The sequence below is a fragment of the Trypanosoma theileri genome, assembly GCF_002087225.1.
Source record: "Trypanosoma theileri isolate Edinburgh chromosome Unknown TM35_Tth_32_V1, whole genome shotgun sequence".
NCBI classification, from domain to species: Eukaryota; Euglenozoa; class Kinetoplastea; order Trypanosomatida; family Trypanosomatidae; genus Trypanosoma; species Trypanosoma theileri.
This window is the reverse complement of record NW_021639874.1, coordinates 97,158-122,348: the sequence shown is the minus strand read 5'-3', so window position 1 is coordinate 122,348 and position 25,191 is coordinate 97,158. Positions and strand designations below refer to the sequence as shown.

General features: G+C 38.9%; 6 protein-coding genes across 6 annotated transcripts; all 6 read right to left on the bottom strand.

Annotated features, from left to right (window-relative positions):
• Nucleotides 1–68: 68 nt before the first annotated feature.
• Nucleotides 69–1,145, bottom strand: TM35_000321430 (CCR4-NOT transcription complex subunit 2; the record flags this gene model as incomplete). The annotated part of the gene is made up of 1 exon (XM_029028770.1): nucleotides 69–1,145. One exon carries the CDS (start codon nucleotides 1,143–1,145, stop codon nucleotides 69–71), a length of 1,077 nt encoding a protein of 358 aa, XP_028879894.1.
• A 2,018-nt stretch (nucleotides 1,146–3,163) lies between these two features.
• Nucleotides 3,164–5,890, bottom strand: TM35_000321420 (uncharacterized protein; the record flags this gene model as incomplete). Its single annotated transcript, XM_029028769.1, has 1 exon — nucleotides 3,164–5,890. The coding sequence occupies one exon, from the start codon at nucleotides 5,888–5,890 to the stop codon at nucleotides 3,164–3,166; it is 2,727 nt and encodes a 908-aa protein (XP_028879893.1).
• Nucleotides 5,891–6,525: 635 nt separating this feature from the next.
• TM35_000321410 (uncharacterized protein) lies at nucleotides 6,526–9,366 on the bottom strand (the record flags this gene model as incomplete). Its single annotated transcript, XM_029028768.1, has 1 exon — nucleotides 6,526–9,366. One exon carries the CDS (start codon nucleotides 9,364–9,366, stop codon nucleotides 6,526–6,528), a length of 2,841 nt encoding a protein of 946 aa, XP_028879892.1.
• Nucleotides 9,367–10,021: 655 nt separating this feature from the next.
• Nucleotides 10,022–16,057, bottom strand: TM35_000321400 (uncharacterized protein; the record flags this gene model as incomplete). Its single annotated transcript, XM_029028767.1, has 1 exon — nucleotides 10,022–16,057. The coding sequence occupies one exon, from the start codon at nucleotides 16,055–16,057 to the stop codon at nucleotides 10,022–10,024; it is 6,036 nt and encodes a 2,011-aa protein (XP_028879891.1).
• Nucleotides 16,058–16,518: 461 nt separating this feature from the next.
• On the bottom strand, nucleotides 16,519–18,270 carry TM35_000321390 (uncharacterized protein; the record flags this gene model as incomplete). The annotated part of the gene is made up of 1 exon (XM_029028766.1): nucleotides 16,519–18,270. The coding sequence occupies one exon, from the start codon at nucleotides 18,268–18,270 to the stop codon at nucleotides 16,519–16,521; it is 1,752 nt and encodes a 583-aa protein (XP_028879890.1).
• A 501-nt stretch (nucleotides 18,271–18,771) lies between these two features.
• On the bottom strand, nucleotides 18,772–24,159 carry TM35_000321380 (uncharacterized protein; the record flags this gene model as incomplete). Its single annotated transcript, XM_029028765.1, has 1 exon — nucleotides 18,772–24,159. The coding sequence occupies one exon, from the start codon at nucleotides 24,157–24,159 to the stop codon at nucleotides 18,772–18,774; it is 5,388 nt and encodes a 1,795-aa protein (XP_028879889.1).
• Between the last annotated feature and the right edge of the window lie 1,032 nt (nucleotides 24,160–25,191).

Genomic DNA, 25,191 nt, shown 5'->3' with positions numbered 1-25,191 from the left:
TATATATATATATATATATATATATACCGCCAAAAATAAACCATCACACATTACTACAGTCATATTTACTAAGCAGTACCTGCTGTTGCTGTTGTTGTTGCTGCTGCTGAAGGTGATGTTGTGGTGGTTGGTGTTGTGGCTGCTGCTGCTGCTGCATCTCCACCTGTTCCCCGTACAGTACTACCCCCAGTGGTATTATTATTATTGTTATTGTTATTATTATTATTGCTGCCGGCAATCACCGCGCTAAGACTGGCATGTGCGGGGTCTGAGAGATCACTCTCTACCTCTGCGGGGTTTGGCTGGTAGTTCTCCTCAATTTCCATCTTCCATGTGTTCTGATTAAAGAACTCAAATCCACTAGAACTGCGCCGCCGCATCCACTGCTGGCGCACCTTGTGAAAACACCATCCACGCTCCAAGAGGACACGTGCGGCCGCCACCTGCAAAAGATCCCGCGGCATGGAATAGAATATATACAACAAGGTATCATTCTTATACTTCTGTAATAACTTCAGTGTGGGTTGACGCGGCTTTGCCTGTTTATAGCAGTCGGGAATGCGGTACTCGGCAATCACAGGCACCTCCGGCCGCTCGAGGGCTAAACTCACAAGTGTGGGGTGCAGCGGCCGCTGCTGGGCAACATTGATGCCAAGCGAGTTGAGATCAAATCCACGCGTGAGATAGAAGAAGGCCGCACTCTCACTGTTCTCTGGATTCGCAGAGTGTTGAATAAGACCAGGAAGAGCCAACAATCCATACGGGCCATCCACCGCCACTCGTGGACGTTGTTGTTGAACTTGTTGTTGTTGTTGTTGTTGGACTTGAACCTGTTGTTGTTGTTGGACCTGTTGAGGATGGACGGCCGAAACGGGAGCCGTCATCACTGTTTGATGGACCTGTTGTTGTTGTTGTTGCACCTGTTGGGCCTGCAGCATTGACTGTGCCTGTTGGAGTTGCAGTTGTTGTTGTTGGACCTGTTGGAGTTGTTGTTGTTGTTGGGCTACGAAGGCGGCGGTGGCGATGGGATACGCCCCGCGCATGGATTGATAGGGATTCGGTGCGCCTGCAGGGGCGGTGTAACTCATATGCATTCCGTGTGGAATCCCCGCCGCATACCGGGCCGCCGGATTGCTATTATTCATAGTAATAATAAATAAATGATTGGATTTGGATTTGGATTGAATAGAAAAAGAAGAAGAGGAGGAGGAACCTCTTTTTTCTTTTTTTTTTTTTCTTTTTTTTATTCCTTTCTTGTCTTTTTTATTTTTTCCTTTGTTCTGTTTATATATATAAATAAATAAATATATATAAACACGCAATGAATGGATTTGAATTGGTTTTTTTTTTCTTTTTTCTTTTTTTTTTTTTTAAAAAAAAACCAACTACGATCTTTCTTTCTTTATTTTTTTTTTTGTGTGAATGCTTGTTTGATATTACGCCTTTTTTTTTTTGCTTTTCTTTCTTTTTTTTATATATTCGACTTTGTTTTTCTTTTCTCTTTAACAGAAGAGCCGCCTATTCGACTAGGAGCCTCCGTTTCTCTCTTTCTCTCTCTCTCTCTCTCTCTCTCTTAATAATAGTAATAATAATATAATACGCAGAGCTCCTACACCTAACACACTATCTTTCCTTCTCTCTCTCTATATATATACAATGTATTAAATGTATTAATGTATATTCACTTCTCTCTCCTTCTGTGTATACTACACACTTCTGTAGTTCTCTTGCCTTTTTTTTTGTCTTGTTTAAATTTGTGTTTCTTTTTCTTTTTTTTTTTTCGCAATGAAACCACAGCACTACCAGCGTAGAGTGTCGAATACTTAAACAAAGAAAGCAACAGAGAAAAGGGATCAAAATAGTAATAATAATAATACCAACAACAATAATAATAAGAATAGAAGTAACAGTAATAAGAGTAATAACAATAGAAACAGAAAAAAAAAAAAATAGTTGGCTGTCCACTTCCCTCTACTATCAAAAAAAAGAAGAAAAAAAAAAGAACTCAAATGAGTACTGAGTTGATTCAAACAATTAGGCTCACCATATCATATGTGCACATATATACAAAGAAAATGGACAACCTATATATTTTTGCATATATATATATCTAATGTATATATAAGGTCCATATACACACACGGTTGCACACATAGATATCACTCTCTCTCTCTCTCTCTATATATATATATATATATATAGATAGATAGATAGATAGATAGATAGATAGATAGATAAGCACCCAACCAAAAGACCGTGTCCACAAGAAGAACAGAAAAGAAGAAAAAAAAAAAAGGCAAAACAAACCAAGATAAATGCAGAATATGAATAACATTTCTAGGTGAGTTGGGGGAAAAAGAGTTGAGAAAAAAAAAAAAGATACCTCTAAACAAAAAAAAGCAAATGTATGGGGAGGGGCATTTTCTTCCAAAATCCCTTTCTTTAAGAACACATTTCCATAACAGACAGGTAAGAAAAAAGAAAAAAATAATAATACTAATAATAATAATAATAATAATAATAATAATAATAATACTAATAATAAAGGACGTTCATACAGGAATATACATAAGAACGATAATCATAATAACAATTCATATGGAACTTGGTTATTCATCATCGCTCTTCTGCCCCCTTTTCAAAGAAAGAAAAAAAAAACTTTACTCCTTCGTTTTATTTATTTATTTATTTATTTCTATTCATTTCGTTTTTTTTTTATTTCTTTTTCTTTTCGTTTGCTTCTCAACTTCAACTTCATTTCTACTTCTACCACTGTCTTCCTTATATTTTCCATACACTCTCGCAATCATGAAAGACCCAACTCACATCACAAGAAAAGTTGGTCTTTCTCCTTCTTCTTCTTCTTCTTTTTTTCCCCTTAATTATCTTTACTTTTTTAAAATTATTTCTTAAGTTCATTCCAACTCAACTACAATAATCATTGCGGACATCCAATGCAAATTTTTTTTTTCTTTTTTATTTTGTTTTCTTGATTTATCTATTAAATTTTCCATAAATTCCATATTCTCGCCTTATTATCTATCGTTTCCAAAGAAAAAAAAAAGATAGGAAGTCTCTATGTAAATAATAATAATAATAATAAAAAGCCACTACTAAAACAAAAAAAAAAAAACAAACAACATATATATATATATATCTAGAGTTATGGTTTTGAATTCGCAGCTGTGGCGGTCCCAAAGGTCGGCATCTGAAAAGCACAGCAACCCACCACCATTGGTTTTCCATCTCTTCCACCTCTTATCGTGTTTGTTGTACTCGTGAGAGAAGTACGGCGGGAACAACTTCTACTGAGCATAAATCCACCATTGCGAATAACAAGTCCCACTGCCCCACCAGAGTGAACAATGCCATCTCCACGGAGGGGAGACCAAAAGACATCCGATCCTTCTAATCGTTTCATATCTGCTAAGGAATGACACCCTGTGTGTTCACTGCAGTGCGGTGTAAACATCCCAACATCTCGAATCCCATAACTGCCACTGCGGCGAATTGAATGAGTGACGGGACTCCAAACAATACTGTTTGGAGATAAGGATTTATTATCCATCGCCCCAACAGCACTCACCGCAGCCGCCATAGCCGCTTTATGTAGATGAGAATTGCCGTGGTCTGTGAAGAGAGAAATACACTCCGGTTTTGAGAGGCCACTGTTCACAACACCGCCGTCAGCCACGTTTTCTATTATATGACTTTCCTCTTTCTCTTTCTCTTCTTTCTTCTTCTTTTTATCCTCTTTCACTTTTTCCTCTTTCTCTTTCTTCTTCTTCTCTTCATCCTCCTCAAGAGGGACACTCTCTCGCTCTGAGACGGACTGCAGGAAATCTGAACGAACGGTGAAATTGAGTGGACTATCTGTAAAGATCATGGATTCCGCAAGTGAGATTGTGGTTGGCCTTGCCCCTTCCATAAGTCGTTCCTTTCGCAATTGCATTTCTATCGGTACATCCATCACTTTAAAGAGGGCATCCAGTGAGCGATCCATCTGCATATTAGCAGAAGTTGCACTTTCCCCTCCTCCTCCTGCCGCTGTTGCTGTTCTTGTTGGGGATGCTGCAGTAGTAGTAGTAGTAGTAGCAGCGATGTTATCAAATTGAGTGAAAGAGGTTGTACGTGCGCTGCTGTTTGGATAATGCCGCAAGTAAACACCACGAAGACTTTCATTTTGTGTAGGAATACGAGAACCAATATATTCATCTCGGGTATTACAAAAGGGGGACTGTTTGAGAGGTGAGGCTAATCCATATGCCCCTAATGTGGAGACAGATAAACAGAGAGGCATATCCAGCGGTGGCTCCTCACCAGATTCCAACTCAGCTGCTGCAGCGTTATTATCATCATTATGATTATCATTATTATTACTCTTCTTCTTATTCTTATCATAATCATCACCACCACTATCACTACTATTATTCTTTTTCTGATTCTTGTTATTACCATCCTCTGTGTGCTTTGAAGACTGATCGTTTACCAAGACACATGGGAACCATCCCTCCTCTTCCTCCTCATGCGTTAAATCCTCATTATTAACAACATGAGTGGAGGCAAATGAGGGAAAAAGTACCTTCCCTGGTAACTGTGTACTTGGCTCCACTATATTCCCATACAAGTTAGTAGCACTATCTTCCAAACAGTTGTTTCTGTGTACAAGTTGCAGAGGACGTCCCACATAATCTGGATCTAACCATTGACACCTTATACTGCTTTGTTGAAGCGACATCAATTCCGTTGATGTATCCAATAATGGTGGTGGTAGTGGTAGTGATGATGGTGGTGGTGGAGTGTGGGAACCATTCCAATGCCCTGCATACATATCCATACTCCCCACTTCAGGACTTAACTGAAGTTGTATCTGCGAGAGTGTAGAGATCTGATCTACAGGAACATGATCTGATTTGTTATGTTGAACTAAAGGTAACCATTCACTATGCTTGTCGTGTTCATTTCGCCACATGATACGGCTCTCTGAATTTAAAGCGTTTTCATCCGTATGATCAATGTATACATTCTTACTGAGTAAACTCCCTTTATTGCTGGTTACTTGATACCTGCGAGCAATATGCGGCTTACAATGTGGATATTGAACTTGTTGTTGTTGTTGTTGTTGTGATAGTGGTGGTTGTGATTGTTGTTCAACCAAAAGGCCTGAGTATCTACGTACAGACAACGGGGAATCAACCAACGGGGTAAAATTTGGAAATGCAAAGGCAGCTCCATTTGTTGTTCGATTCACCTCCATTGAAGATTGAAGGGTACTCTCCATCGTTGCAGTACCCCATGTATCTACCAAACAACCCTTCTCTTGTTTATATGTATATTTACACTGTTGTTGTTGTTGTTGTTGTTGTTCTTGGGATATTACTACTTCTGCTACTGCTGCTGCTGTTGGTGTTGGTGATGATAGAAATTCAGATGTAGAGGATTCACACAATTCATACACCCGCGGTGTGGGATTACAGCCTGTATACAGTGTAGACGACAATGGGAGTGAAGAGCCGTTTCTTTCCCTTTCTGCCATAATCACAACAGTGGCCTGTTCGCTGTACATCATCATATCCTTCTCGTTCTTTGTTTTTTTTCTTTCTTTTTCTTTTACTTTTTCTTTTCCCTGTATTCCAATCTCATCAGACTCTTCCACACTCACACTCACACTTACATCCACTTCTGAATTTTCCTTCTGCATTCCTTTATTCTTACTTGTCTGCATTAATTGTTTCCTCTTCTCCAATCCTTTGTGTAATCCATATATAGAGGGTTGTTGTTGTTGTTGAACTCTACAACGATCCCGGCGAGTCTCACGCGATTCATCCGTGAAAAGACCACAAGAAGAGGGAATCGAAGAAGATGTTAAACTTATCCGTGCGCAGTGCATCTACACAGACAAGAAGAGATGAATGTGATGGTAAGAAGGAAATATAAATACAAAGAGATGTGTAGTAGTGAGCAAGAAGGGGAGGAAAAAGAAAAAAAAAGAAGAAAAAAGGAAGAAAGAAGGAGATGACTTCCTTTTATTATATATATATATATATATATATATATATATATATATTTATTTATTTATTTTCTTATGAGAAATTAATTCTTTATTAAATTCTTTTTTTGTTGTTTGTTTATACCATACGTTAATAGAGAGAGAAAGAAAGAGAAAAAGGCAACCGTTATCATCATCATTATTATCACAAGAAAAAAAATCTTAGTAGCAATAGAGAGACAAACAAACAAACACACGAAGAGAGAGAGAGAGAGAGAGAGAGAGAGGCAATATGTACTCTATTACAACATAATAACAAATTGGATATTTCTTCGTACGCAGTATATATATATATATATATATATATACTCATGCAATTTCCCCATATACTTCCCCCCTTTTCAAACAAATACAATGCAAACAACAGCCACAACGATAACTTCCACATCACAACCACTCAAACCCCAATTTTTTTTTTTTTTCCTTTTCTTTTCTTTTTTATTCTCACTTCTTCCCACCACCCCAACAACACACACTCAGTGAGGCCCTGGGATTATTGTTGTTAATGGGTAAAACACTTCCCGCAAGACACGTTGGCCCATCACTGATAGTGTACGTGAACGCATCCCAGCCGCCACGAGATGATTGTCAACAGTCTCAACAGCAACACGCAGAGCTGCACGGGCAGCAGGGGCATTCACTGCAGAATCATTATAGTGGTGTATACGATCACACACAACCCAAAGAGATGCCGCAATCTCTCTTATATGTATATCATTCAATGTATCCACAGATTCACACTTGTCTATATCACTTACATCCATTTGGTGCGGTATCTGTGGTTCTTCCTTTTCGTCTTTGACTACTTTTTCTTTTTCTTCTTCCTTTTCTTCTTCTTGTTTTCGATCACTAGACGAAGTGTCAGCGGAGGATGTAGTGGTAGAATTACGACTATTATGACTGTTTACATTAGGGTTAAGGGTGCCATCACCTGTTGTCATTTCCCCTAACGGTACAGGACTAGGCAATTCAGTAGTACTATTAGCATTATTATTATTATTATTATTATTATTATTATTATTATTATTAGTAGTATTATTATTAGTATTAGTGGTATTGGTATTTGTTGTTGTTGATCTTTTAGCGGCTCGAGCTCGAATTTCTCGGAGTGCATCACTTTGCAAGAGTCGTTGAGCCATTCTTTTCGCCTGCAGTGTCTTTCTGTTTTCACACTCTGGGATTCCCGATGAATCATCTCTTAGGCTAGATCCACCAACTAATTCCTTTGGTTTCTCCTTCTTTTCTTCTTCTTCTTTTTCTTTCCCACTATCGGCACTATTATTATTATTATTATTATTATTCGTTTCCTTTGCGGTAGTGAATCGATAGGGTGCGAAGCAGTAGAGTGGCATTTCTTGTATTTCTCTTCTCTTTCCCCTCTCACTCTCACTATCCATATGAATAGGAATAGGGCGGAGTTGTATAATATCACGCCCTACACGTCGCATCTCCCCAGCGAGATCAAACAAGAGACTCACTTGCATAAATAGATCCGACTCACTTACAGTGGGAAATGATGCCTCATCACCGTTTTTCTTCTTTTCTTTCTTTTCTTCTTTTTCTTCTTCTTCTCGCCGCTGTTCTTGTTCTTGTTGAAGGGAGAGAATAAGGAGAATATACACCTTCAACACAATAAGTTGCACCCAACGTGTTAAATGTGTGAAAAGAAAAGCAAAACTGTCCATTATCGTCGTCTTCGGTCGTGGTACGTAGTCCAATGTAGAGAGCGGCGTGTTTTTCTTATTATTATTATTATTATTATTATTATTATTATTATTATTATTATTATTATTATTATCACTACTATTACTAGAAAAACGGCGATCTTCCATACTGCAAGATTCTCCCTGATTCATTTCCTTTTCCCCTTCTCTGTTTATTCCATTATCTCCTTCTCTCTCCACTTTGGTGAAGTGAAAAAACGATTGTGGAAATAACGGTGGATCACTACATGGACGTCGTCGTTCTGCCTCTTCTGTTAATGTTTGCAGAAGTGTATCTGTGTAAAGAAGAGCACGAGCGTAGTCGCGTGTGAAGGCACTCACTAATGCGGCACGGTGTAATGCCAAACTAAACTCATACAATAATGCTCGTGGGTATACTTGCAATGGAAATCCCTCTCTTGTCACTTCCAAAAGTGTTTTTGAACCCAATACACCAGTACTTCTCTTTTTCTCTTCTTCCTTATCTAGAGGTGTGGAAGAGGATTTTAACGTTTCCCCTTCTTCCTCTTGTGAAGGTAAAGTGGATGTATGTATATGTTTACCAACATCCTTTAATTGATGAAATGCCCCTTCCACACGGTCCCATATTCCTTTCGTTCTTGTTTTCACCGCAGCCACAGCGACATGTTCATGAAAAGAAGCCGAGAAGGAACTTCTCGTCGTATTATGACTACTTTGCTCATCCTCCACAGATGTGTTTACAGGGGGATCTAAATAGTGGGGTTTTTCTTGTAATAAAATCACCGCAGCGAGTTCATAATAATTCGCCGCCATTTCAAGACATTGAAAATCTTCTAAAGTTGTCGCCACTCGCATTAATTCCGCCCATGCACGTGATAAATGCATATTAGGCATCTTTGGTATATCGTCTGTGATCACTGGTTCACAGTTAATACTACTATTACTATTATTATTATTATTATTATTATTATTATTATTATTATTATTATTATTATTACCCTTACTGCGATTTCCTTTCTCTCTACTCTGATGGTTATTATTATTATTATTATTATTATTATTATTATTATTATTATTATTATTATTGGCAGTAGAGAAAAGTACAGCAGCGTGTTGTGGTATTGGTGAGTCTCGTAAATCCGGTTCATCTCGCAATAACGCCGCTGCTGCCATGGCTCCACACAAAACCCCATTCGCTAACGCATCATCACATGTTGGAAAATTTAACTGCCACCGTTCGTATTCCATGCGAAACCACACCGCAGAGGCATTATGATATGCCTGGGCCTCAGCAGCCGCATAGAAATAACAAGAAGAAGAATAGGAAGAAGAATAAGAAGAAGAGGCAAGACGAATGTTATCATGTAATTCACTGCAGATCACTGCATGATGCATGAGTGCCTGTGCTTCCGCCACACATGCGGATGGGGATTCACTAAAGCCACTTTGTTGACGAAGTAGTAATAATAATTCTTTGCTTTGCTGTTGGGCGTTAAGAAGATGTTCTTGACGTTTACTCCATACGGCATTACGACTCCGTGTAATTTGGTTAATGATATCTGTTGTGCGTTTATGTAGAGAACCGTATGTGAGTATATTCTCTGTATACGGCGGCTCCATCTCGTCTGCCATGGCTTACCATGTCGAGAAGACTTCAATAAAGTAAATAAATTCAAAAAAAGAAAAGAAAGAAAGAAAGAAAGAAAAAAAGAAAAAAAAAGTGGACCAACTGAGAACCATTAAGGAATATATATATATATAATATACCAATAGGGACTTGTTCATAGTTGTCTGTGGATTATTAATAATAATATTATTATTGTTCATAAAAGGTATTTTATGGGGAATTTTGGTAACTACACTAGTCATACATTTATCCATTCCATTACACATCCATAGGTGTTATTTTGGGCGTACCCATTTTGTTTTATTTTCTTCTTAGATAAATAGATAAACACCCTTTTTCTTATCTGTACAGAGCATCATATCACAACAATCATCATCAATATTTATTTATTTACTTATTTACGATTATTATTATTATTACTACTATTATTATTATTATTACATAAGAAACACAGAGATGAAAACAATGTGTATGCAGGGGTGTGCAGAATGAAAATGGATTGTAGGAATAAACCATACCATCAAATGGTTAGCAAATAAAAAAACCAAACAAATAGTCAAACGTGGAAGGACAAATAATAATAATAATAATAATAATAATAAGAAAAGAATGAAAACAACAACAATAATAATTATAGAAAAAAAAAAAGAAACAAGTCAATTATTCCGTGAAAGCTTGATCAAGTTCGTCAAGCAAAGTGCCGTAGCCTCTTCCTCGTGATGTTTGCCGTACAGGAGGGTTTGTCTGTTGTTGTGGTTGTTGTGGTTCTTGCTGTTTTTGTGGTGTTGACTGTGAAGAAGATTGAAATCCTGACATCGCTGCGTATGAGGCCGCACGTGGAAGTGTGCGTGGGGCCAATCGTCCACTATTTCCCACTCTTCCTGCATAAAGTATACCTGTTACTGCTGCTGTTGTTGTCATTGTGTGTGCGTTATTACTATTAATACTATTCATATTATTCATATTACTATTACTATTACCACAGCCAATCAAAGTTCCACGTGGAGGAGTAACTGGAATAGATATGCGTGGATCCGAGAGAGAGGCATTCAAGGACTCTGTGAGAACTACACTGGGAGTGGAGTGCGGTCGTCTTTCCATCGATGGTTGACACTTCTGTTGATATGAAGGATATGCCTCTTGTTGTTGTTGTTGTTCTTCTTCTTCTTGTTGTTGTTGTTGTTGTTGAAGTTCTGTGGAATGTGGAATAGAGATTGAAGAGTCTGCGCTATTCATATCCACTGAACACACAGCGGCTGCATGAAATGTATGTGGACTACACTCACTAAAAGACCGTAGTTTTGTTCGCCACTCCGACCAGTAATTATACCGTAGAAAGAACCCTTCCCATGGAGTGAGATGTGTAGATCGTATAGTATCCAGCAGAGGCCCAATCACATGTTTATTATCCTCCAATGAGAAGTATGGGTTAATTAGACCAGAGTGTAGTAAGGCATCTCGTGAGATGTGTAGACGGCGTGGTTTATTATTATTATTATTATTATTATTATTATTATTATTTGATAGAGTTGTTGAATGAGATGAACACCATCCAACCTCACATAGAGAGGATCCACCACCACAGGATTGATAAAAACATCGTAATGGAATAAATGGGGAAGGACCAGCAGATCCATTCTTCTCCAAAGTGTTTTTTATCATATCTTTATCTTTCTTGTTTTCATACCTCTCATTTTGATGCTCATGATGATTTATATCAATACCAACATCCGTAGTAGTACTAGTACTACAACCAAAATTATTATTATTAATATTATTAACATTAATATTAACATTATTATGATTATCCTCAGCACCATCTTCATTCTCATTGTTAAGAAGAACATCCCCACCACTCCCATCCACATTGTGATGGCGATCATTAATATGACTACTCGTCACACTAGAACTATGTACCCCAGTTGTACTGAGATCTGCTCCTATAATTCCTCTTTCTTCTTCTTCTTCTTCCTCTCTTTCGCTTTCTCTTGTTGTTGTTGTTGACGTTGTTTGAATGGTTGTGGCGAAGAGTACAGCGAAGAATTGACTGAGTGAAAGTGTCCGCTGCTCCATCTCCCAATGCCGAACATCACTCTCACAGTTTACCGCAAACGTTCCAACCAGACCAGCATGCATTACATCAATCAATAATAAGAGGAATGCCTCTGTAAACTCAAAACAATGGGGGTACATTTGACGTAACTGTCGAACGGCATCTATAAACTGCAGTAAAATAGGTGCACTCTTCTTGTTCTCACTCGCATTTACTGCTGTAGAATCATCACCGGCTCCTTCAGGTAACTCACCGCTGCTGCTGCTGCTGCCGTTATTATTATTATTATTATTATTATTATTATTATTATTATTATTACTCTTATTGTTATTACTGTTATGATTATGATTATTGTGTTGATTATGATTATTATAATAATTATTGCTGCGATCCACATCACTGTGTCCATGCAGAGTAGAGGAGCGAGTGATATACGGATGCCCAAACGCAACAAACTCCTTCTCAAGAAGTGTAATAAATCCTTCCACAGTGCGGAAGTATGGATCTAACAGTAATTGTGTGAGGGCACACACCTGCGGTGTGCGATCCCATCCATCTGAACAGTTTACCATCACCAATTGTGCTCTCTTGCGACTCTGTATAGGTGCATAGGATGGTGGTCTATACGGTAAGAGAGATTCCCCACCATTATTTCTCTTCTTTCCACCTCCAAAGAGTATAGCTCTAAATGCCCGCATCCATAAATACATCGTAGAGGATCCATGAGAAATACGATCACCTCCAACCACCGACATTGCATTTGTTATCTTATTATTATTATTAGTAGTAGTTGTAGTTGTTGTATTTGTTGTTTCTGCAGATCCCTTCACTGCAGGGGGAAGTGCCTCTTCATCCGAAACACCAGCCACATGTCGTGCCGCATCTCCTGCAGTTTGAAGAAGTGCATAAATATAATCCATCCACGTTGTTGCAGCTTTAAAGGATTGTTGTAGTTGTGGCTGCTGTAATGTGAGAGAAGGCAATCCGGCAACAGTTGTGCTTTGTACAGATGGATTACTATTACTACTACTACTACTACTACTACTATGCCCTTTACGTGTGATGGCGGTAATCGCTGCAAAGGTGCGTAATACTGTAGGGAATGTTGGATTACTGTCTAGTACTTCCGCACAGAGGGCATTATACGCAGACCGCACATCATGTATATTCACTAATGAACAGAATCGACCTTCTCCACGAAAGGTAAATCCACCACCGCAAAGGGTATTACCATAGGCATTCATTCGACTACGTAAATCAAGTAAACGTAATCGCATACCAGCAGCACGGCGATAGGCATCTATTGTATTAATTTCTAATGAACGTGAAAGAAATGTATACGTGGTAGTTGGTTGAGCTGTCCGCACAATTCCAGCACCTGTAGGGGCATAATAAAATGAAAGTGCCTCCACACGACTCCGCACACGCAATTCCTTCGCCTTTAATAAAATCTCATCACTCATCGCATTAGGCACAACAAACTGTGATGGATAAGTGGGGAACTGCGTGTGTTCGCGATTGGCATCGGAGAGTCGCCACTGTCGGGCAGGAATGCCTTGACGTTCATACTCCTCCGCAGCGGAATACAACCACCAATCATTCCCCTCTTCTTCTCTTTCTTTCTCTTTCTCTTTTTCTTTTTCTTCTTCTTTTGATTGTTGTTGTTGTTGTTGTTGTTGTTGTTGTTTACGGCGAGCCTCCACATCTGCAAAAGCCACGAGAAGATTTTTCAACACTTGTTGATAAAAAGGTGTGTGTGGTGTTGGCAGCACATCTGCAGCGACGAGTGTGAGTGCTGTCATTCGCCACGGCCGCTGTGCACTTGCTAAGAAACGATTTCCATAAAAAGACTTTATTCCACTCATGAGTTCACTCTCCACCGCACGGAATGTGGATTCCTGTTGAAAGACCAGCCATAAACGACGACAGGAACGAGTTTGCAATCGCAATATAGTTGCAATGCCATCAACGGGTTTCACATACGGTTGTATTTCCATTAATGAAACTCGGGGAATCACAAGTACGTGTCGTACTTTACTTGGACTCTCACTAGAGCTACTGTCCCCACTGTCTTCACTGTCGTTACTCTTAACAGCACTACTGTTCATACCATTATTACTTTTTCTTTTTCTGCTTCTTCTTCTTCTTCTTTTATTATTATTATTATTATTACTGCCACTACTGGAACTTCTACTACTTCTTCTACCACTACTATTACTACTACTACTACTATTACTTCTACTAGTACTACTAGTACTACTATTATCACTACTGGGACTTTTATTACTATAACCACCACTACTACTTCTCGCGTTACTTTTACCAAGACTACTACTACTACCAGCCGCACCAGCAGCAGGCGTAAGGTGAGGAAAGACTGCACTTGTACTACTTCGGAATACACCTCTACGGCTATTTACATGATCATGAGATCTCATGTGTTGCCGTCTCCGCACATCACCAAAAGCACTCACCAAAATAATATCGGCTTCTGTGATAAATAAAGAGCATGGATGTCCTCTGTGGCTGCACATACCAGAAACAGTGGATGATGATGTAAACATGGATGCAGAAGATTCACCTGAAGAGAATAACTGTTGTGGTTCCAAATCATACAGCCAAACACTGACGGGTTCACGCAGGCGTCGTCGAAGTACATTGGCATTATTTAACATCTCTTCTGAAGGAAATATATCACCTCGTGCAATTTTTGAAAACTGACGAGCGGAATGACTTTTTAGAGGAAACTCATTCTTAACCACAAGACGATGAATAAAGTTTGGAAGAAAGCCACTAGCACTACTACTACTATTACTACTACCATCTTTGCCGCGGTTCTTACTCGTATTATTCTTGCAAAGTATACTATTTGTACATTCCAATATCTCTTCATTCACTTCTAAACGATCATGGTAAATAGTTGATGGTATCATCATATCGGTAACAGGCATTTCTTTCATATGAGGTCCTCTACTGCAGAGGATATTAGCATTTATTCCACCCAAGAGTTCACTCTGTAATGAAGGAACTGAAGAACAAGAAGAGTTAGCCTGCCACTTTTGCTGTTTTTCCTGTTCTTGACGTTGTTTTTGAAGATTAAAAGCCTCAATAATGGCTTCATTACAAAAAGATACAAGTGGAACATGTCGTCCACATTTACAATCGACGGTTTTTCTTTTCTGTACGTTATTAACATCTCCATATTGATGCTTATTATTATTATTATTATTATGATTATTATTCTTTTTATTCTTCTGAAATTCTTCTTCTTCTTGTTCTTCTTGCTTTAACACGGCTTCTCCTCCAGTGATCCTTCCCATCTCATTGCTGTCAACACCACTGGAGAGAAATGTAGAAAACAACGGTGTGGTATCTAGTCGTGATTGTATGTTCGTTGTGTTTATTATGTTCTTCGCCTCCCCTACACGGAGTATATCTCTTCCCACAACACAAGTATGTATAGGGAATGACTTGGATTTCGTCAACTCTTTATTGTTCATACTCTCTGTATTCATATTGACATTTGTTTCCCTTTTCTCCACGGTATTTGAGTTTGTTTTGTCACGGGAAAGAAGAAGATGATGATAAGATGAGGATGTCAGTAGGGAGTTATACATTTCCTGTGCCCATCCAAGAAATATCTGAGTGAAATTTATTTCAGCTCCTTCTTTTTCTTCTCCCTTTTCTTCTTTTTCTTGATATTTCTGATGTAGATAACACACGGCCCGTACAATCAAATCAACTTGTTTTTGTTGTTCTTCTTTTTCTTCTTCGTGCTTACTCACACAATGGCAGGTAAGGCGTCCATTTACCAAAACACCACAGTGCTGGAGGATATTGACATTCCATCTGGACACATCTCGGAGAAACATCAGTAGAAGTCTCTTTACATCCATAGGAACTTCACTCTTCTCTGCATCTCCCACTTCTTTTTCATAAAACTCGCTTTTTTGCCCACGTACATGCATACTCAATGTAGGAAGACCACATGAACGTGTAAACATCACACCATCTCTTCGCACAAGCAATACAGATCCCATCACAGACGTATCCTTCTCTGTGGAGGGAGAAAAGAGAGACTCATCCTTCTCTTTCTGCCGCAATGACACCATCTGTACACACTGCAATTGTACCAATGACGACGACGACGACGACAATGATGATGATATCGTGTTATTATTATTATTATTATTATTATTATTATTATTATTATTCGTCCATGATACCATTAGACGATGTAAAACTGTTGGTAATAGTGGTGTGTCCATCATTGGTTTAATTGTAAAGGCACAATGACCGTCTACATCCCTTACACGTTGGGCATAGAGAAAGAGAAATGGTCCGAGTCCAACTGTAGAGGCGTGTTGCCAATCTGAAGATCCACAGATATCTGCAGAGATAGAGGACTCCAGTGGACGCACCAAACATAACAATAAAACAAACTCACCAGGTGCCACACATAAATCTTCTTTCCACAATTCTTTTACTTTTTCAGTTTTTTCATTTTCTCCTTTTTCTTCTTCTTGATGATAATATGCAGTGATCTGCATGTTTGGGGTATACGCCTTCTCTGATTGCCTCTCTTCCCCTCCTCCTTCTCCCTCTTGAGGTATACGTATAGGTGGTGACGCACCGTCTTCCATCCTCAAAATCTCCCACAGTCCCACTCCTTCTTAAGGGTTACTCTACGTGCAAAAAGCGTGTAGAGTTAATAAATATAGTTGGTTTAAGCAAATTGTATATATATATATATATTTTACAGAAATACGAACAGTAATAAATAGGGAAAACAACACAATATGTGTTCTGTATGAGTGAGATAGAGATATATAGATAGATAAAGAGGGAGAGAGAAAGAGAGAGAGGGAGAGAAATAGAGAACAGGGGTGGGGGTATACAACGAAAATAAAAATAATAATAATAATAATAATAATAATAATAATAATAATAATAATAATAATAATAATAATAATAATAAAATGATTGATAAGAAATAACAGTAGTATCAATAAAACCAAACACCACCCCCAGTACATGTAGAAAAGATTGAGGAATAAGTAATGTATGGAAACATACAAGTCTTTATTCCCTTTTGACTCCAATTTTAAGAATTCTTCTTTGCATACAAATCCATATTATCATTGTTATTATCATTACCAGCCTCATCATCCTTATTATTATCATTATTATCATTATCACTCTTTTTCTCATTTGCGTTGCGGATTTTTCTCAGTTGCCGCAGTACCTTTTCTTCTTGTTCCTTTTTTTCTTGTTTCTCTTTTTCTTCTTCCTCTTCTTCTTTTTTCTCTTCTTCTCGTCGTTCTCTTCTACCGATGTATAGTTTCCAGAATTTCTCCTTCTCTTTCCGTGTCTGCGCATCCACTTTCCCCATCCGCAGGAGAAAGAGAATACCATCGACAAATAACATCCCGATAAGACCCACAACCGCAAACACAATACACATCCCTGTGGGCATTCCGTGTAGATGGGCCAAATAATATCCCACAACTCCACCAGAGAGTACCATGAGTTGCATATCAAACCCAATAGAAACATCACGGAGAAAACTTGCAAAGGACTCCGCTGCAGCCTCTCGTTCTTGTTGCTGTTGCCGATAAGAGGAGAAAAGAGGGAGTGTATTATTATTATTATTATTACTGTTATTAATATTATGATGACTACTCCTACCACCTCTACCAGTACGTGTCATGTTCTCATAGCATTGTGATAGCACAGTGTGTTGAATCTTATCAAGTCGTCTGTTCTTTTCAATGCGTTGTGGATTATTTCTGGTCGGCACCGCAGGGTTTATAATAAGCGCAAGTGTAGAGTTTTTACAACCAACACGTTTCTTCTCTTCCTTCTTCACTCCTTCTCCTTCTTCTTCTTCTTTTGTTGTTGTTGTTCTTCTTGACAAGCGTTTATCTTCTGATGTGCACAATGCCACCACTTGACGTAGTGAGAGACCGGAGACCTGACGACACACACGAAGTGGCACAAGTACACTACACTCATGCTGGAATACCTGCTGGTCAAACACAATATTATTATTATTATCATCTTCTTCTTCCTCATCCATGTTATTATTCTTATTATTCTTAGTATTAGGCGATGGGAGCACATGTTGGACTTGCAGAGCCACTGCACGACGTACAAGTATGGCCAGACGCTTCATTACCCACAACTGCTCTGCCGTTATACACTGGAATCTTTTCTCTTCACCCATCATGTACATATTCCTATTCAAACTCCTATCATCACTACTACCACTACTACTATTACTCTCTGCAGAGTGTGTATGGGTGGAGTAGTATTCTTTATCTCTGAGATACTGCACAACATCGCGTACGGTGAGTTGGGCCACAGCATCCGTGAGCGGCTTGCGGGGGAGAGACATGCTGTCCACATCGTCATCATCACTTCCATTCCCCCTTCCACCATTATTAGCCTCATTATTATTATTATTGTTATTATTAGTAGTAGTAGTGGTAGTGGTAGTAGTAGTCGTAGTCGTATTATTATTAATATTATTAGTGTTATTATTGTTATTAGTGGTAGTAGTAGTTGTTGTTGTAGTAGTAGTCGTAGTGGTATTATTATTATTATTATTATTATTATTATTATTATTATTATTATTATTATTATTCGTAAGCGATTGTTGTTGTTGTTGTTCTTTCATTTCCACTTCATTTGCCAATCGACGCCATAGCCACAGTATGTGTTGAAGTTCCGATGGCAGTAGGACTTCCTGCAGTAAGTTCCACTCCTCACGCACAAACTCCCGCACAACAGCGGGTTGGCCGCGTTGATCCAGCAATAGACAGAGGACAACACTCCTGGCGAGTAGATACACCATTTCTCTTATCCCTTCGCTTTCTTTTTTTTTTTTCTTTTTTTTTTCTTTTCTTTCCTCTCAAGGCTATGACAGTTGTATTTCTTCTTCTTTTCGATGTTGTTGTTGTTTAAATGTTATCTTGTTTTTTTTTTCTTTTTTCGCTTTTCTCTCTGTGGATATTCAGTAATAATATGAACAAAGCAAGTAAGTAAGTTGATGTGAAGTAATGACCTTTCTTCTATAGTCTATGGATAAATGTATACTTAGAGAAGAAAAAAAGAGAGAGAAAGAGAAAGAAAGAAAGAAAGAAAGAAAGAAAAAAAAATAATTATTCTTATCTAAAAAGCAACAATAGAAAGATACATACCCTACTAAAAAGAGAAAGAAAACAAGAACAAACAAACAAACAAAAAAGATTAACAGAAGCAAAAGTAGAAAAAAAAAACCTAATAACAAAAGTTCTTTCCATTTCTTTCCTTCTCCATTTCTTTTTTTTTTTTTTTTTTTTACACGTTGTCTATTTTATACCTTCACCCATTTCTCTGAACACACTCCCTTTCGTGTGAAACCTTTTTCCACTTTTTCTTCAATTTCTTCTTCTTCCTGTTGTTGGGGTTGTGGATATCGATTCTGCAGAAATGCCTTCCGTTGGGTTTCATAGTCGTAGAGGAGTTCACTCACCGTTCGCTGAAGGGCCACTCGCACGACCTCCGCATTGTTCATAATAAAATCCCCATCCTTCCCATAGGAATTATTATTATTATTATTATTATTATTATTATTATTATTATTATTATTATTATTGTTATTATTATTATTATGTGAAGATCTCTTATTATTATTGTTGTTGTTAAGGCCTATTCTCGTTATTCCCGTCTCCTCCTCTTTAATAGCTGTGCGGATGGGCATAATGAGAAATGTAGGAATTGGCACTGGACTTTCATTCGCATTGGCGCCAATCATCTCATTTGCATCTACATTACTGAAGAAACCCTGATTCTTCTTCTTCTTTTTCACTCTTTTACTAACATGACTACCACTACGGTCTGTCTTCTTTTTAAGAAGAGAGATACGTGAAGCGTGTAAGGCGCTCATTGTACTCATCTTTTTCTTCTTTTCTTCTTCTTTTTCTTTTTCTTCCTCTCCTTCTTGTTGTTTTCTACTAACGACAGCACGACGTATAGTTTCTTGATATGCACGGCGCCACGATGGTATTTCCTTCTCCTCTTTTATTGTTCTTCTTCTTCTCTTTCTCACTGTTTCCATGTGATGTGTGGACTCTCTCCATATATCCCAGAAGAACTTCTCTACTTTCTCTTGCAACTCCACATCCTTCTCTACACTAGATGTATGCAAAACAACAAGAACACCCGCGAGGAAAACACTCTGCTGCTCCACCGCCTGCTGCACAAGAAGTGTTAGTGTATGAAGACCCTCTTCATATTCAGCTGGTCGCCGTGCATCTAGAGTTACAATAGCGGTAAGGTGTTCCATAGAAGAATGATTTTCTTCTTCTTCTTCTCTTTCCTTCTCACCTTTCCATTCATTCTTCTCACTTGACGCCCAACGTAGACGTCCAACATCGCGAGAGTCTACCGCGTAGAGTGAGAGTTGAGTCTGCACCATCGCCTCACGTGATCTGCCTGATGAACACCGTAGAGCCGCTCCTGCAGATGTTGTCACTGTCGTCATCGCTGCAGGTTGTATGTAATCAAATCCCATTTCTGTGGAACATCTTCCAGCGGCCATACGTAAGGAATGCAGTTGCTCCCAAAGCCCAATCTTCTCACCATTACGCAAAACTGCTTCCTCATTATCTTCACTACTATCACCCACAGCGTTATCCATATCTTCTGTGTTAATGCCATAGACAGAACTGGAGGTGAGGAGACATGCACCATCTCGTTTAGAGAGCAGCAACGCCGCTACCCAACGACCCAGTGAACAATCCCGCAAAATACTTCTCATTGTTGTTGTTGTTCTTCTTCTTCTTGTGGTTGATGCTATTGGGGTAGTAGTGGTGGTGTTTGTTCTTAATGAGATATCACCATCAATGCCTTCTGGTATGAGGGAAAGTAGTTCAGATAACGCCTTCTCCTCCATTGTGGGGCGAACAATAGAGCGATGTAATGAAGAAACGGTTGTATCCAGATCATTACTATTATTATTATCATTATCATTATCCTCATCACGAATACCACTCCCAAAAACGATAACTGTCGAGTTTAGGTGAAGTATTAGTGTTTTCATGGATTGAAGAGAAGTAGTACTACCTACAGACGGTACTAATAATTCTTGGCAGGGGTATGCATTTATTGTGGGTGTAAAACCACGACAAAACCAACCAGCGAGTTTACGTGCCTGTGCGTCTGGATCACCACAAATAACTTCAGAGAGATATCTACACGCTAAGGGATCATCATAAGATGCGGTAAAGAATCGAAGGAGATAGTCTACAAATGCACGCATCCACTGTGGTGCATCCTCATCTACTGGATTACTTACTCCTGATAGAAATGAAGATGAAGATAACAGTGAGGCACTCTTATCTATAGAGAGAGGTGTACCACTAGTAGTAGTAGTATTAAAATCTCGTGATGTATTTGGATTCTTTTTCATATATGCTTTAATAGTTTCTTGGTACGTCATTCTCTTAGATTTCCTCTCTGTAATAACTTCTGTTTTCGTAATTCCCACTCTTTTAGAAGAGATGGGTAAACTCTGCGGAGGCATCATTAATGGTGGTTGTGGTGGGACTTGAGAGGTAGATGTAGCAAAGGTTACTTTTCTCATTCCCTGAGCATCAAATGTCTGTGACTCATCCTCTGCTTTTCCTAATGATTGTTGTTTGGATAACATCATTGAAGCTGTTGTTGTTGTTGTTGTTTGTTCTAATCGCATACGTCGTCGTGGTAATGTACTTTCTTCTTTTTCATTATCATTATCATTATCAACAACACCACCACGTGAATGCTCTTCTTGTTCCTTTTCAAACGGTAGAAGCATAATACGACTTGAGACGGAATCTGTGAGACTACTATTAAGATCCAACTGTTGACCTTGTCGTTCCTTTTCCTGTTGTGGTGTAAAGAAAGTTGGAGGAATGCGATTTTGTGTGGGTTCTGCCCTCACACGCTTTGTTCTTGAAGGCATTTCATTACTTTCCTCTTCCATTTCTCTTCTCGGTTGTTTTTGTAATGGATGTTGTTGTTGTTGTTGTTGTGATGATGATGGAGGAGGAGGGACAGATGGAAAGGTTATTGGTCCACGAGGAAATACACCTGGAAAAGAAAGTGATGCTTTCGTTATTTCACTTCTTTTTGTTTGACTCTCCATAAGCTGTTTATGAGGAGTACTCTCTTTACTGCTGTTTTCTTCATCATCATCATCATCATCATTATCATTATCCTCTTCCTCTTCTTCCTCTTCTTCCTTTAGTTCCTCCAATATTCTTAACTCTTCATCCATGGCTGTTGGAGCCGCTACACTCTGCGGTGTCTCTACAGTGGCCCGTAGACTTGGCGACATTCTGGCGGGATGATCATTTGGCAACGGTGTGACCACAACTTCCTTCTTTGGTGGGGGAAGACTTAACCATGGAATAGAACTCTGTTGTTGTTGTTGTTGTTGTTGGGATTCTGTATTATTATTATTATTATTATTATTATTATTATTATTATTATTTTCTTCTTCTTCTTCTGTTGTTCTCATTGTTGCTAATGATGATGATGATGATGATGCTGGTGTGGCTGTTCGATCTTCTTCATCCGTCTCTTTCGATAGGGATTTCTTTCGCTTATTTTCTTGCATGATCTCTTCACGTATTTTAGCATACATTCTATCATTTTGCAGGGATTGAATCAGTGTGGTGGCGTTACGCAGAACTTCATTCTCTTCACTTTCAGGATTTCCCTCCTGATCTGTTGTTTCCATTTCCTCTTCTTTCCATTCTCCCAATGGTTTTACCATTCCAGAAGTATTATCATTATTATTATTATTATTATTATTATCATCATTACCACTATCATCATCATCATAGTCATCAAAGATAGAACTACTAGTGGATTTACTTTCTCTATCGAGTGCCGCTATCACAGCCCTTCTTGATTCCTTCTCATGTTCATCCAATTCCTCTACATCACTCCCATCACTTCCATAGCTCATTTCATCATCATCATCATCATCATAATCATTATTATCATTATAAGCATTTTCTCTTTCCCCTTCCTCATCATCCCCATCCTCATTATTATTATTATTATTATTATTATTATTAATATCCTCATCGGTTTTCATATGACGACGGTATGAGTTGCGTTTGTTACATCTCCACAGCATACGTTCCCTTGATGTCTGGACATCATGAAACCATTCATTCCCTGCATCTCTCAATTCTAATGCCGCAACATCTTCATTATACGGTGGACAATACGGTTCTAATAATTCCATAAGATTAACTGGACACGTCATATTACGTAAATCTGCCATTTCTGCATTACCATTAAGTGCATCTGGAAACAAATCAAATGCCTTACGCCATACTTTAAAACCAAAAAAAGATGGAAACGTTGGTAAACAGAGACGTTGTTTTCCACCTGTTTCTTCTAAATGTTTATAAATCGCTTCTTGTGTTGTATATGGAGAGGAATCATGCCGGGCGAGATATAAGGTACGTCGATCTGCACTCATCTGTCCTGTTAGCCCCATTGTCTCTAGTAATTCCACACAATGGGCGGGTTCCATTAAGAGTAACGCCGCCAATTGATCCACCGCCATTTCTCCACGAACCCGCACTTTACTATACACCACCGCATTCGCCGTGACGAGATCTACCACAGCACGAAAACGAGCATAGGCAAAAGAATGAAATACCATCGCCCGCTGCAAGACTGTAAGCCTGGCAGTACGGCATAAATAGAAGAAACGGAACCATGCACGTTGACACCAACAGTGAATGAGACGCATAACTGTACGTACATGACGGGTGTTGGCCATTTGTGGTAAACACGCCAATTCACGGTAAACACTTGCAAAGTCTACACTACTACTGGGGGGTTCAAAAATATGTGTAGGAGCGGCATCACCGGCAAGAGTGACTTCCATCACACGACAAAAACCAGCACGGTTTTCAATCTTTGTTAACTGTGAAAGACCATAAAAGATAATAAGTGCGGAGAACATCTCCGAATTACGTAAACGCTGTTCTGCACGGTAGGAGAGTACCAAATCACCAAAACACTGTGCAATAGATTCAAGAAAGTTTTGTTTTTCCTCCATATATCGTTTACACCCTTGCGTTGTACGGCACAAGTTGGCTCCACCTAATGCTAATGCCGCTACGGTAAATTCTAACCAACGCAATCGTCGTTTAGACTCTTTTATTGTACGCAACACGACATCATCTACAGTGTTTTCATTCTCTTCACCATTATTACTATTACTACTATTACCACTACTCCTGTAGTTATAATCGTATGAACACTCTGTCCCTACAGGTGGTAGTTGTGGTACCCAATTGGTTCGAACCTGTCGCATACGATCCCACAAATGCCGCCAAACATCAAAAGGCGCCAGAAATACCGCCGGTGTGTGTGGTTCACGCAAGTAGTGATGCACAAGGAAGTGCATACTCTTCTCTAATGCCATCGGTGTGCGCAGGTGACTCTGCTCGACCACCACCCCCGCGGCGGACCGGCCGTACGCCTCCACGGTGGTTGGCAGGAGCGGGAGGCGGCTGCGGTACTGCTGCTCGAAGGCCGGGGCCGCCGCCGGTCGCTGGGCGGGATCGCCGCCGCAGAGGGCCGCCAGGGAGCCGCGGCGCGGGGGCTCGTCGCTTTTTAGGGCGCAGAAGGCGGAGAAGGGCGGGGCCGCGAGGGCTGCGCGAACCCCGAGTTCATCCTGCGGCTGCATCTACACAGAGAGAGAGAGAGAGAGAGAGAGAGAGAGAGAGAGAGGGATGTGTCTATATATATATATATATATGTGTGTGTGTGTGGATACGGGGGATCTGTGAGTGATGGGAGGTAATAATAAGGCAGGAATTGGGTTTATGCTTCGTTCCTTGATCTATTCCCTATTCGTTCTTTTTTTTTTTATGTTGTTTTCTTTGCGTGGCTCCGCAGAGCCAATAGTAATAATAATAATAGTAGTAGAGTAGTAGTACCTAAAGAGAAGAAAAGACAAGAGAAACAACAAAAAAAAAAAAAATAGTACAAACACACACAGAAGCAGACATACACAAATCAAGAGAACATCAGAAGAAAAACAAAAAGAGGTCAGTATACAAGAACATATACACAGAGAGAAAGATCTGAAATGATAAATAAGTGATAAGGAAACAAAGGAAAAAAAATGAATACCCGTATATATATATATATATATATATATATATATAATACAGTTGACATAACTGTAGTAAAAGTCTACAAAGTAGAAAAAAAAAAAAACAGAGCAACAACAACCAAATAGAACAGGAGCAACAAGAAAAGCAAAAGGAAGAAAACAAGGATAAAAAAACAGAAAAAAAAACTCACTGAAAAAAAGGGGAAAAAAAACCCGTACATGCGCACTTGAGACAAGGAAGAGATCAAACACGATCAGATAATACTCTAGGATGAATGAATAGGAATAAACATATAAATAACCATATATATATCGATTTCAATAATAAAGTCATTCAGGAACAAGAATACAACTGCAAATAATGATAATAATGATGATAAAACAAAACACGAACTTCCTGTTGAAATAGGACAGTATAAAAAACAAGCAAACAAACTAAAAAGGGGAGAACAAAAAAAAAAAAAAAGAAGCAATCCAAAGCAAGAAAACACTGACGTTTAACCTTGCTTCCTCACTTTTAATAACTTTTTACCACAATAATAATAATAATAATAATACTAACACTGACGCTTTTTGAAAAAAGCAAAAAAAAAAAAAAAA